At 35.7% G+C, this 14841-nt stretch overlaps 1 protein-coding gene across 2 annotated transcripts in view; it reads left to right on the top strand.

Annotated features, from left to right (window-relative positions):
• LOC107268377 (nuclear pore complex protein Nup155) overlaps positions 1-13602 on the top strand; it is a gene marked incomplete at its 3' end in the record, with an annotated part of 35014 nt that extends 21412 nt beyond the window's left edge. Inside the window, 8 exon segments of one of the 2 annotated variants that reach the window (XM_015741096.2) lie at positions 1376-1513; positions 1711-1807; positions 3228-3391; positions 4397-4542; positions 11389-11654; positions 12666-12916; positions 13057-13310; positions 13429-13602. In XM_015741096.2, the coding sequence (XP_015596582.1) occupies positions 1376-1513; positions 1711-1807; positions 3228-3391; positions 4397-4542; positions 11389-11654; positions 12666-12916; positions 13057-13310; positions 13429-13602 (1490 nt within the window). 2 annotated transcript variants of the gene reach the window in all.
• Between the last annotated feature and the right edge of the window lie 1239 nt (positions 13603-14841).

The following is a 14841-nucleotide window of genomic DNA, read 5'->3' as shown; positions in this document are numbered from 1 at the left end:
ATCTAGGTGTCGGGCGTCGAAGTCCAGGGTGTCCAGGTGTTCCGCTCCGTAGTTTCTTGTATCTGAGAGTTGGGCGTGGAAGTCCAGTCTATGATTATCACGGTAGAAAGCTTACGAAATTCCTAAATGACTCACCATCTTTCTAAATGAATTTCATTCTACACTTAAGAATATACTTTTCTTTCAAATTTATATATATTTTTGTGTTTCTAAGAAAAATCAATTTATACAGCATTAGAATACTATGAGCACGTGCAAAGTAAGTACTTTGGAATTCTTTACACGGACCCGCCAAGTAGTACTCGATAAGGAATCACCTAAAGTTTTATTAATTATTAAATCACCATTAAATCATAATTAAATACGGGAAGCAGTAGTAACATAAAAGAGTAGCGTAAAAGTTATAGGAAATATTGAAAATATAATTAAAATGATGGGCCAGTGCTAGATCATATAATAGGAAAACATGTAGTGACTTATGTACTTGGCTTCAATAATGTGATATCAATACTTTTTGTTAGAGGAATTCACAGCAATCCTGTACTTGGCGTAGTTTTTTACACGTAAGTGTTTTTTGGGGGATTGATGTTGTCCTAATTGGCAGGATTAACACCCTGTAGCTTCAATTTAGTCAGATTATGAAATCGCCAGTCCATATTACTATTATTACTATCAAAAAACCGAAACTTGTAACGTATCTCAAAGCTCAACTTCGAGGGCCTTTTTACGTTTGTTGCAGAGGGTTTAACAAAAAATGATCAAGAATAAAACTTATTTATTTTTTTCATACAACACGAATCTGCAATCAAAAATAGGGGTTCTCATTTAAAAAAAAAGGACTTGGACCTCATAGGGTCCAACACAGGCCCCAGGCCAAAAATTCAGGTATCTCACTAGATGACCCCCTTCGAGCCCGACCACTTTTGTTTCAAACATTTTTTCCAAAAAGTCCTTGTTTTCGAGATATTGCAGTGTCTCATGGGACACCCTGTATATGCTGGAAGTATTGTTAGGATGAGCGTGCAGCTTAGAAGGGAAACAAAATGCGCATGAGTGGGAATTGGATGCAGTAGAGGAGAAAGAGTAACGTGCAGAGGAGACTAAAGTGCTCACTTATTGTACATGGATTTAACGGGAGGCTACTGTTTTTAATGTTACATATACTTTTCCTTTGAAGGGACACTCCAGTCCAGTAAATAGAAAATTACATATAGATTGCACGAAGAAATTAACGCGGAGATGAGGCCCAATTATATACTATACATGATTTATTTTACATAACGTAACTTTGTATGCATTATGTAATTTTATATCTTGACGGTTTTACATTGTTTTATGAAATATTCTATATTTTATGCTAACTATTAATACACAGGTGGCCCAACTGTCAGCGGATTGGATGATCATGATTATCCAAATTTGAACGGAGGAGCCTTAAGTTTGTCACATATTAATCAAATGAGAATGCGTGGGAAAATTCCCTTACCATCTGAAGTAATGGAACATTTTGGCCGTATCCTTTTTTTTTTAAATATTGAAACTAACTAAAAATGTATTTCATTAATAAACTATATAAAACCTTCATTATATTAGTTAATAATTTATAATTTATACTGAATTTGTACCTCATGATACAACATTCCCACTGAAACAATAAATGCTAGATATGAAATATATTCTTAGAAGTATAATCCTTAATAAAATATATAGATATGCAATGCCACTGTATGATGGGATTGTTTATAGACATTTCTAAAGCCTGGCTTACCATCGACAGCGATATCTACGTTTGGTCTTTCGAAAACGAGTAAGAATTTGTGTTTTTGTACCTTTTAGATAGCTAATTTGTTAAATATTGTAGTTAGAGACATAATTCTTGCAATTATACATTTCTTGGACGATAGTAAAATTTATTCGCTTCTTCAGAAGCTATTGTTACGTATCAAAGGCAACAAGCCAAAGCGACACGCAAGAGGAAATTTGATATAGAACAATGTAAAAGGAAGTCAGATTCTTTAAACGAGCATGATGAGAAGCAGTATTATTCGACGCACGTTAATGAATTTACATTGCAATGTTGTTGCTGTTTAAGTGAGAGAAATAGGATGATTACATCTAATCTGCAAACGAGTTCTAAAGGTTTAGGTCTCATAGACTTCACCTTGTAATGTGAGATTTCTGTAATTAAGGGTAAAGGGGGCATGTTAGTCTAGACGGCGGGAAAAAGGGTTATTTTTCAGCATTTTTCGTTGTTGAAACCATTTATAGTTTTGAAATGGGGATTTACCCCGTATAAAGTACATAACTCAAGGTATACATTGTATTTTTTTTTTCAATTAAACAATTCTAATATTAAGCCAGTGGTAGCCGTCCGCATGGATAGAATGTGCCGCCAAAAACATACTTGGCAGTGAGAAACATATGTTAAATACGGGTTCTTCTAAAACAAAAAACAAGACGGATTCCTAATGACTAATAGTACACTCTTTTTATAAATAAAAAATATTAAAAAATAGTTATTCACAAAACTGTGACTGCTCTAAATTGATTTTCGAGTTTTCACCAAAAACTTCGACATGTCTATTTTTAATAAAGAAGTAATAATAAAAAAATAATGCGCGTTTGTCAGAAAAGGCTGAAAGCAATTCAAAATATCGTGTGCAAATTTGAACTAAATCGGTCGAGATGTTTTCGAAATCTCAGGCTCACTGATTTCGAAAACCATGTTTGTGGAAAATCGCGTTTAAAGTTTGAAACAGTTTTAAATCTGCTCCAAATCCTAGTGGCTTGCTTTGTTCAACGGCTACGGCTTGCTTAAATTTTAATTCTGGATTTCCGCCATTTTTTGAAAATTTTGATTTGGAATTTCAATTTAATTTCAAGATGTCGAACTTTCAGAAAATTTAATTTAAAAAAATCGATTTTTTGATTTATAGTGTTGAGTTGAACTGGACAAAATGTCGCGGCCCATTTATTATTATTTACCACATTAGTCATTGCACGTTTTACTTCAATTTACAATTTTTTTTTAAAAGTATTAACACTCATTAGATTCTGTTTATGTGGCTTCTTAAAATTTATTAATTATTTGCCTATTAATTACTACTTCAGTTGATAATAAACATGCAGGCTATATGTAACATATGTTATGATATATTTTACCATTGCATCTCTGTAAAAACGGTTGTATTGTATAATTTACGTTTGTTTCGCTGAACTATTTCTAGATCGGACGTAGCATACTTCGATGGATTAAATGAAACCATTATAAGCGTGGGGCTAGTAAAGCCAAAACCAGGAATATTTCAAAGCTACGTGAAATATTTGCTTATACTTACGACGACTGTTGAAATTACTGTTCTTGGGGTCATTTTATCTGATAATGAAAACGGTAATCATTTTTAATATAATTATACGTATAGTACATTCGAATATATTGTTATATTCATTTAACTCGCTTCAATGTTATCCCGCTTTGAAAAATACACCGTATTCCGAAAGATTTTATTATGAGTTGTTTATCTATTTTGTTATCATTAGTATCCTATATTTACAGTCAATCCATGAGTCAAATGTAACGGCTAGGGAACTATTGAATGTCGTAGAAAAAGAAAAATAACTCTTCTGAAATGCTTGTTACATACGATCAAACTCTAAGAACTGTATACTTTGTAGATCTTAGGGCTCATTCAGACCGAAAGCAGCGGGAAGCGAGAAGCGAGCAGCGGAATCTTAGCTGTGAAAATACATTTTTTGCCTTTTTATGTTAGCTAGTCATATGAAAATACGAAGAAATAAGTTATTTTACCTTCATTAAGTGTATGGAGTCAAGTATACTACATTAAAAATAGTAATACATAATTTCTCTTAAAACATAACTTCATTACTAAGTAGATTCCAATGCGTGGATTGCGATTTTGGAAAGTTGAACAACGTTCAACTTTTCATAGCAGCGACATAGTTAATAGATTATGGCAATTCTACTTCACGTCATAGTTCATGTTTGGAATAAACTTTGAATTCGGTCTCAGACGAAATGTCTATAGCCCGTGGTGAAGCCTTGTTGTATGTTACATGCATGTAGTCTCCATTGTTACAATTTAACATATCAATCACAATATGTCTGTGCGTATGTATGTACATACGTTGGAAGGAGGTACAATTCTATTGTAGAGTTTCAAGCTGCTTGCCGCTCGCTTTTCGCTTCCCGCTGCTTTCGGTCTGAACGAGCCCTTGGGCGGTGTGTCAAATGACATTCGCATGATTTTTACTGCATTGAAAATTTAATAGAATTAGATGGACATCAATATAAAGAAATATTGTATGTACATGAAAGTAATTTTTTCATATGTTCACTTAATGCATTAATCAACAACTAATTTTCGTGTTATACTAGATTCACTTGGAGAAATGCAATTAGTACCAGAACCAATTTTTACTGTACCTACCGACGGTATAGCTATTACAACCATAGCGAACACAAGCACCGGTAGAATATTTCTTGGCGGCAGAGACGGATCCTTGTTTGAAATATATTATCAGGTATGACTTGTTATACACTATATTATCTATTCCACATTTTGTATTCTCAACTAATGTACTATATTGCTATTTTTTACAACATGACATAACATAAGATAACTGAAAAAGTATAGTGTCTTGCTACACTGCAGAAACATGGATCAAACGGCGCATTTCGTTCTTATACTTTATATTTTATGAATAAATTGTCGGTTAATTATGCCTCGTTTGATACGATTCGCAATAAATGGTTTATCATTGAGAGGTGTATATGATTCAAACTTCACTATTGAGATTCGATTTTGGATGTAACTTTAAAATTCTACGCGTGCTAGTTAGGTAATAGATGTCGTAAAATGCCCTTATTTGATCAATATGATGGTAAGATTTAACGACTCTGTGATTTTAGTACTAGAGTTGTGAAATGTCGAATAAAATTAGATTTTCTATATCTGGTGGAATAAATAATACGGTAGCATATTTCGTGAAGCCTTAACGATGTAATATCAAACGCATTATGTTATTAATGGGGATTCATTATTTTGTTAGGTCCTATGCGTGAGCGACCGTTTGCGGGAGCATCAGGGGGCTAGCATAAGTGTTGCGATCAAAGATCATGTAAAAGGTATTGGGTTCTAACCATACTTTAAGGTGTTAAAGCACGCCTACTTGCGTCCTGTTCCTTGGTCAATACCTCTGATGAGGATCACAAGCAAATGATAGATGTAATTAATTTAACAGACTCACTTGTTCTACATGAGATGTTGTTACTAATGATGAATAAAGTTCTTATTTGGACTTGGGGCTGTATGGTGATGGGTTAGGTCTCAAAATCGTAAAGGAAAGGTATAGTTTAACATTATATAATGAAACAATCAATTTGGAATACAATTTAAATGATACAATCCTTGTGTCAGAGAAAGATTATGTGAATTTACACAAACAATATGATATTGGACGATAGTATATGTGTGATCGTTAGCTTGTGTAGTTTTGGTTTGCAATAATATATGTGTAGAATCAGGTGGCGTGAGTTATTTATCGGTGGATGAGCAAAAAGAGACAGAGTGAGAGCGTAAAGAGGTTGTAGACGATGGTAAGGTTGAATTGCTGAAAGGAGATTCTTGGTCTAGTGCTAAGGTGGACCCTCGTACTAGATGAATTTCTTCAACGAAATGCTAAGAATTGAGTTCTTTTCGCGTGTACACCCGGCACTGAGGAGATGCACTTTTCGCTTGGCCCTAAGGTAAGCTAGATCAAAATAGGTCCTAAGGTATTTTTGATCGGCACAACACTAGACTGACGCGGACAATCGGCTTAAGACTTCAAAAGGGATACTGCTCTACCAGAGGATTAATTAGTAACTGATGACGGTCGGTGAACTTTTCCTAAGGAAGACGGGATTTGGTGCATTGTCAGGAAGTTTCGGAATTTGGGCCCGTGTTATGGCAAAATTCGAGCTGTTGCACCCGATTGATCAATAGAAGTCTAATTGCAAATCTTCGATTGGCGAATTCCTCTTTGAGTTAGTGCATTAACCTCTTAGGCACTATGCGCTACTATAGTGGCTTCGCGGATGCCATCTTTCTGTACGACACGCCACTATAGTGGCTTTCGCGGATGCTATCTCTCTGAACGACGCGCCACTATAGTGGCTTTCGCGGATGCCATCTCTCTTTAAGAAAAATATATAATTTAATCATTAAACACTTTATTCCAATGTACTCGTGTAAAGAACAGCATTATCCGTCACACATTGCAGTGTCGTATCATTTACACGTAATTCGTGTTGAATTTTGCCGTACAGAGAAACAGCCCCGCGCAGAATTCAGCCGTGCCTAAGAGGTTAACCGAATCGTCTTGGACGTGAGGTTAGTCGAGGGGATGGGGTAAGTAGTTGATAGGAGTCCTGACGTGCGCTGTTTCATGATGCTATGGTAAAATGTCTTTTAGGCACCTCACTTTTGGGTATTCCGTTCGGTATTATTCTCACAAACGTTCTCATTCCTTGTCTGTCGTGATCTCTCTTTCTTTCCGCTCATCCACCTGAAGTGCCGCAGTGTAGATGTAACTCCGGGAAATGAGAGAGAGAGTGTGGAGTACCATGTACAATCTAATAATTTCCCTTAATTGTTATAATTTATAACTTATAGTAGGCAACTCACGTCCATCGAAGTTTAGTTACAATCGTTGTAGTCCTTGAGCTTTCACTAGCAGGTGTACCGGGGGGGTTGCGTCGAATGTAACAATTTCAGTTGATGTCATATTTACTTTAAATTAAACTCAGAAAGATATCAACACTGCTAATGTAGTTGATTGATTGATGATTGGTTTTTTTTTTCGGGATGTTAATAAGTATAGTTTGATACAAACTGAGGTTACACCTCGAACAAAAAAGTACACGAACAAAGAATAAACCAAGTCCGGCGTTTGACTGCTGTTATTAAAAGATGTGGATTTATAATATTATATATAATCGGGGTTACAATTTTGTAAGTAAGGCAAACAAAACATTTACCACATGCATTATGATACTTTTACACAGTGGTTAGTGTTGTAAATGACACAACATTTTTTGACTACACACACCGTTTGAATTAATACTGCTGATTTTTCACAATGTAACCGCCCTAACATTCGCTTATGACGAGGTAGTGTGCATTGAAAGATGGATGCACAGATATGAAACGAGCATAGCTTAGAGATAGAGACATCGAGAGTGGGGCCTGAAGGTGTTTGCGCCAAAAACCTTGCTTAGTCGAAGGCACTGTATTAAAAGAGCACACGTAATTTGCTATTCTTGTTGCATTGCAAAGTACAACAACACTTTATTGTGGAAAATCATATAGAGTTACCAAAGAAATGCTGTGCTCGGTTTGGCTTCTCCAGATTGAATACCATAGCCGTTGAAATATGCTCGAGTCGACCTAACCCTCGACATGTATACTTAAAACATAACATAAACATTGCTATGACAATAGAAAAGAAAGTCAGGCACTGCATTCTCCTTAAGGTAGTTCTGCTGCTACACAGGGATCATGAGCCCTAGCGACTATATGTATATTGAAAATTAAGCACTTAGAATATTATAGTAATTAGTTGCACAAATAATTCTGATTTTTTAATAACGTGCCTTAATGGTAATATCCCGACTTTTGTTACAAAACTAATTTTAAATACATATTATAGCTATATCGCATGATGTACTGTTACGTCCTATGCGTGAGCGACCGTATGCGGGAGCATCAGGGAGCTAGCATAGGTGTTGAGATCAAAGATCACGTAAAAGGTATTGGGTTCTTGCCACTTTAAGGTGCTAAAGCACGCCTATTTGCGCTTATGTCGCTTGGTCGATAGTTAAGATGAGGATCACAACCAGATACTAAATATATTGATTTGGAAAACTCACTCCTTCTACGGGAGTTTGGTTGAAGCTACTGGGTAAGGGGTTTATCTGGGTTTAGGAGCTAATAGTTTCAGGTTTCGAAATCAAGAGAAGAAAATATAGTTTAACTCAATATAATGAAATGATAAGCAGGAGTACAAGTAACTGTCACAGTTATATGCAGTAGTGAGTGTACATTAATCTACTAACTAAATGAAATCTGAATAACACTGTATGTGTGATCGTCAACATCTGTAGTGTGAGTTAGAAAGATATATATAAAGATGTAGGAATGTGAGTTACTTACCGGTGGATGAGCAGAGGAAGAGAGAGAGACGGCGCTCGGTTCTCGACGATAGTGAAATAGATTTGGTTGAACGGGAAATTCTTGGTCCAGCCCTAAGGTGGACACTCGCCTAGACGAATGCTTATTAAAATGCCAAGAAATGAGTTCTTTTCGCGTGGACGCCCGGCACTGAAGTGATACACTTTTCGCTTGGGTCCTAAGGCAAGCTAGATCAAAATAGGCCCTAAGATATTCGATCGGCACAACACTTAACTGGCACGGACAATCGGCTCAAGACTCCAAAAGAGATACTGCTCTATCAGAGGATTGGTTAGTAACTGAGGATGATCGGCATTCGAGTTCGCAAGGAAGGTTTTGAGTCTGGAGGGGACTGAATGCAATGTTAGGAAATTTCGAGGAATTTGGATACGTGTTACGGCGTGATCGGGGCGACTGAACCCTGTCGTTCGATCGAATTCTCATTACAGGCCTTCGATCGCGGATTCTTCTTTGGGTTAGTGCATTGTCAGGATTATCTTGGCGGTGAGGTGGGTGCGAAGGTGACGGGTAGGAGTTTTGCTGTGCGCGGTATTCGCGGTGCTATAGTAAAAATGCTCCTTAGGCACCTCGATTATAGGTATCCTGTTCAGCATTGCTGCTCGTGCCGTTCTTATTCTTTGTTTGCCATGATCTCTCTTTCTTCCTGCTCATCCACCTGCAATGTCACAGTGTTGGTGTGATTGCTGGAAATGTGTGAGAGTATGAGATGTCGTGTACAGTATAATATAATATGATGATATCCCTTAATTATTAATATATATATATATGTGACTTATGATTCATAATAACTAACGCATGTTCGGCGAGGATCGGTTACATCTGTTGTGGTCTCTGACCTTTGCTAATGGGAGTACTGAGAGGTGCTGAAGGGGGGGGGGGGGGAAATGGGGTTGCGTTGCGTCGGACGTAACAGTACTGTTGCCAAGCTTTTGCGCGATGCTCAGAGCGAGGCCGCCATTCCAAGCGAACCGCTCCTTCCCAACTCAATATCGTCTCGATAATGTGATTTATCTTTTGAGATGTCCGGTAACTGTACTTTTTTTTATCGAACACGATCCGTAACGTCTAACAGACACGAGATTCTTTTTATATTTTCGCTATCTTTGATCTCAGTATACAAATTATTAACGAATAAATACCACTGATTGTTCCAGTCATAAGGTTCCATGTAAAAATGTCGATTTTCAACATTTAATTATTCTCTCAAATGACCGGTAAACAGGCTTGACATTTTCTTGACATATAACTGAATAGTTAAACTTTAATATATAAAAACTTCAGATGCAACAGTTTAATTGACGTAGACGGCAGAACTACCTTTAGAGGTGATAGTATAAGTGAGGATAATGCGTGCCAAAGTCGCTGAATTGTTTTCACATGTTATGCACTACCCTTGTCTTCAAATTCACAGACGACCATCAAGTGCCAAACCCCATGCCTGGCTTTGCTCAATGTTGCCTTTTCTGAAGAAGAAGGGAAACTTAATATTTAAGAGGTAGCACGATCCCGACTGGTTAATAAAAAATGAGATGTTCCACTGTAATAACCTAAGTTCAGTTCAGACAGTTCTTTGATACAATGACAGTTTATTGCTAGGGCCTCATCAATAGTCCAACTTTCAACGTTCAACGTATGTTCTAAACTGGTAAATGTTCTGGCAATGCTCAGGCGTAGTGCTTTTTTAATATAATATAAAACATTTTAATATAACATTTAATATAATTATGGATAATCAAGATTTTCTTTTAAATCTTAACAAATACTTTGCAAATACTCCGTAAAATTATATTTGTAATATTCAGTCTATTACATATTGATTAAGGCTTATAAGCAATATAAGAATCATATTTTCAGAGGAACTCTGCAAAATTTACAATATTCATATATTTATACAAATATGAAATGAATAGTGTTAACTATCATTTCTAATTGAAGCAGCATGTACAAATTGGGCTGGTGGTTACTCAGTTGCTAGAATGTTACACTTCAATTTCAGCATCCTAACAATCGCAAGCTCAAATCTCGCTCACATCGGCCCAGATACTGAACATACACGCCTATTTTTTAAATTTTGTCTTAACATAAAATTTTGCCATTATGTCCATTACATATTTCATGTTTTTATTTAATGAATATAAAAACAAATTAAACAATTTTTTGTATCAATTGTATATACATGTCCACATGGGTAGAAAGTGATTTACCTGGAAAACTGTCTATGACGTAGATAGTTTTCCTAGTTAGCGCCTAGATTGGAGTTGGGAAAACTAGCTTATACCCGTTTAGGACCCATATAAAATTTCTACAATTATTACAAATATTGCAAGCAATTATAATTATGCTTGATATTCGATTTCAATGATTAAATAAAATAGGTGAAATTGTAAGGGAATAGTCGGAAGGTTTACCATAAAAGATAACAATTTACTCAGAATTGATGTTTACAGAATGTTGGTCGGAAGCGAACTACTGGTCTTCACGCGTAACCTTACAGAGTCGTCTGGCGTTAATTTAATATTTAGTATTCACACGTTTAATTCAAATCTCACAAAATAAAATATTTTTATCAGATCAGAATAACATTTAAAAAATGATGATATGTCGAAAAAAACTTCGATGATCAAGCATACGCAAAGAAGTTTTCAGCATAAAATTTTATCAAATTTCTTGATTGTATTCAAATATTCTCGTTAATAAATCAAATCAGGGCATCATCAAAGACTGCATTAAGAAAACGTACCTGAGGATGACCCTTAATACGGCCTTCTTCTTATTAGGCCGTTCCCTAACAAATTTCTACACTCACACAACTCACCCGAACATGCTTTCTGCCTGGTAAAAAAAGTGAAACGAAAATTATGTGTCCTGCAGCCATGTATGTACTATGTTTGTGTAACGATTTTTAATATTATTCCTTTTAAATCTTAAGTAATTTAATTTAAATTTTATTTATATTTAATTTAATTTTCTAAAATACAACGATCTCTTGTAAAATAATTGTATAATTATAATACATTACTATAGTTTGTTCGTATTGTATGATACAATATTTATTTCCTGTGATATTTATATTATTTTTAAAATCCTTCAATATTTTAGTTGCAATGCTCGATATAAACTCCATTTTATTTTATAGGCCGAGAGCAGCTGGTTTGGAAAACGATGCAAGAAAGTGAATCATTCCGAAGGACCTTTATCATTTTTGGTTCCGTCATTTGTGACTGTTGCTTTAGTAGAAGAAGAAGCTATTGCACAAATTTCAGTAGATGATTCTCGAAATATATTATATACTCTTGGCGATAAAGGCACTATTACGGTGTGGGATATTGATAATGAAACTGCGTCAAAAGTCACATCAATATCCCAATCCTCCCTTGTACAAAATGCAGTTCATGTCGTGAAGTATGTGATTACAAATACATACATATAGGGTATTTATGTCTAATCGTATGTGGATAAAACGAGGTAGGATTCTACATAAAAAAATTTAAAAACATATTTTTAAACGTTTTTTTTTTATTTCTTAGGTCTAAGCTTCGAGATAATGAACATTAGAGTTTATGATTATTAGTCTACTGGAGTTGAGTTGGGCGGGCTCTCAGATTGAGACGTTGAGGCACGTTCAGACTTGAGACACTGTCGAGTTGTATGAGTAATGCGGTGCTGTGGACGGAAGTTAAATAGGCGTTCCGTGGACGGTGTGTTTTACATTGTAGTATACATTTTTTTTACGTAAGATTTTATAGAAATAGAGTTTTCTAGGGTTTTTTGGTAATTGATTACGAGTTTTGGATAAGAATTATAAAATAATTTGAGTTTACCATTCCGAGGTTTTTGGGGTTGCTAATTACGAAAATTGGTCTAATTTCAAAATTGAAAATGGCGGACCCAAAATGTCGACTCAACATTGAAAAAATTGATTGATTTAGGTGAATCTTTTAGTATCGAGTGTCATGTAAATAAATTTTGTATAATTTTGATCCGTCGTCGGAACCGTCATTTTGAATTTTTCGAAATTGACCACAGATTTGTAATCAGCGACTAATTTATTGATACAAATTATCGGTTTAATAATTGTTATAGATTTGTTAGAATTATATTTACTCTGTAAAAATACTGTACTTTATAAATTTAATTATTTATATAATTAATTAGACTAAAATGAAAGTCTTGTAAATATTTTTTTTAAATAGTAATTGGTGTCTTAGGAAGTTTAATACATGCTTTGAATCACTAATGCTGCATAAAAAAATATATAAAAATGATAAATAACTGAGTTAAAACAGAATAAAGAATTCAACTCTGCTACCCACATACGGTTAGACGTGATCACCCTGTATTTTTTGCACAAAAGTTTGGTGATGATACTATCGTATAAAATATATAATTTGATGTTATCTCTATGATTTATAGGACTTTGGATAGCAATAATTTCAGACCATTAGTGAGTATATCTGCAATAATGGAATCAGAATGTGTGCATTTGAACTTAGTTGCTGTAGCAGCAACTGGAACACGTTTCTATTTAAGTTGTACGTCCGGTACAAGTCTATCGAATCGACCGCAAACGCTTCAATTAATACACGTACGATTACCACCGGGATATGCAGCGAATGCTCCGGTGATGAGACCAAGAAAGGTCCAAATGGCACATTACAGAAAGGGTACGCGAGTTTTTGCAGTTTCTTTTTTTTTTGTGAAGGTTTTTCATAGATTCAATTCAGTTAAGAGTCTCAATTAAAGCTCATCAAGCACAACAGAATGGGCCAGTCATATTTAATAGGATGTAATATATATTTTTCAGGTACATTATTTCTTGTTTGTGGAGGTGAAACGGAAACTGTATGGTGTCTTAGCAATGACGCTTATCCATTTGTAACTTATTTGGCTGAATCACAGAGTATTTTACCACTTGATAGTCCAGTATGGGCCATGGCAGAGATTTCAATTGAATCATCCGTTCATGTAGAAAAACAAAGTATCTCACAAGGTGAACCACCATTACTCGTTAGACAACATATGGAACCACCGAGGAAGTTCATATACCTTACTGCACAGGTACTGCTTATGACAATTTATAGAGTTAGTTTTCGATAAATTTATAAACAACCTTATTTACTAGTGTTTTATTGATTAATAATTATAATACATTTTTGCGTGGTGGTAATTGTTTCAGGGAGTCATAAAGTTGGAACAAGTACGTCCTGTAGATATTTTACATCAACTACTTTTGGAACAACGAGGTCCTGATACTGAACCTGTACGTGCTTACTTTCGAACACAATCTCCCGAACAAGCTTGTGCTACATGTCTCATTTTGGCTACACAAGACGTTTCCCCAAACACACAGGTAATTATTAATAGTTGTGGAATGAAAAGCTGTTCGTGAGACTTCGTTGTTAATAGATGATGAATTCAATTTCCTATGAAGATCAATATGCCATGTTCATGGTATTTTTGTTAACGACGGCATTCATTACGTAATCCTAGGGCAACTTAAAATTGTATTTATGTAAAATCTTAAATGAACAGTTTTATTCGACGACGACTCGACTCCAGATCATTCGTTAGAAGCGCCTTTAATGATAATCAGAGGATCAAAGTTCACGTAGAAGGAATATTATACTTTGTACTTTATACTATCATCTGTCTCCTCAGTGGTTCGGGGAACTTGAAGCCCATACAGGAGTCGTGCTAGGGGATCAGTGACCCAGTACGCGTGCATGTACGTTATATGAACTAGCAGTATCACCACCTTAGTCGTTCCAGATATGTATCAATATCCTAGATATCAAGTTCCTCAGGCGGTTACAATATGATAACACCAAAAATGTTTTTTCAAAACAAAACGGTTACGCCAAGTATTAAAAGTGTAGCCATTTATAAAAAATAAATCCTTGCTAAAAAAATACCAAGCAAAAATATTAAATCAAATCCAATAAATTAGCCAAGCAAAAATCCTGTGGTGTACTGGTATGTGTGAGGCACGGCCCGGCGAGAGGGCACGACAAATGTAAGAGCGTGCGAACGAGTCAGTCGTTGAATTCGAGGCTCAAGCACACACGGTCTCCGTCAATGATAAATCGGAGGAAATAAAGGCTTTTGGTTGTGGTCAAGGGAGCCGATTTGTTCGCAGGTTTCTTAAGACCTTTCCCGTACATTACAATCTCCTAGGTAGATGCTTAATAGACGTACATGTTTCTCTACAAAAAACTTGGTGTGCCAGCGACTAGCTCCAATATATGGTCCATTGAAGTAAGGACGGAAAAAAATTCATAGCTTTGCTGACGATAGCTTTATTAGTAACACAACGGCACGAGCAGAAGCCAAAGTGAACATCTCTTCGTTGGAGGAGGCAGCCATGAGAAGAGCAAGGAAGGCTTCCAAAGTGAATGTATTTCATAACAGCGCGCGAGAACAAAGTTTACTTTATCGCACTAGTGCGAGAAGAAAGCACAAGTGAGATAATGTAAAATTGGGCCGATTTGCGAATGCGCAGCATTTTTATCGTATCCATAGTTATAAAGCGCCACTTTCGCCACACTTCGGAGGCACGAAAAGTAGTGTTTTTCATGCATGAGTTACATAA

This window comes from Cephus cinctus, unplaced genomic scaffold (assembly GCF_000341935.2).
Source record: "Cephus cinctus unplaced genomic scaffold, Ccin1 Ccin1_scaffold0537, whole genome shotgun sequence".
Lineage (NCBI taxonomy): Eukaryota > Metazoa > Arthropoda > Insecta > Hymenoptera > Cephidae > Cephus > Cephus cinctus.
Note: the sequence above shows the minus strand (reverse complement) of the source record. Positions and strands in the feature narration are given on the sequence as shown.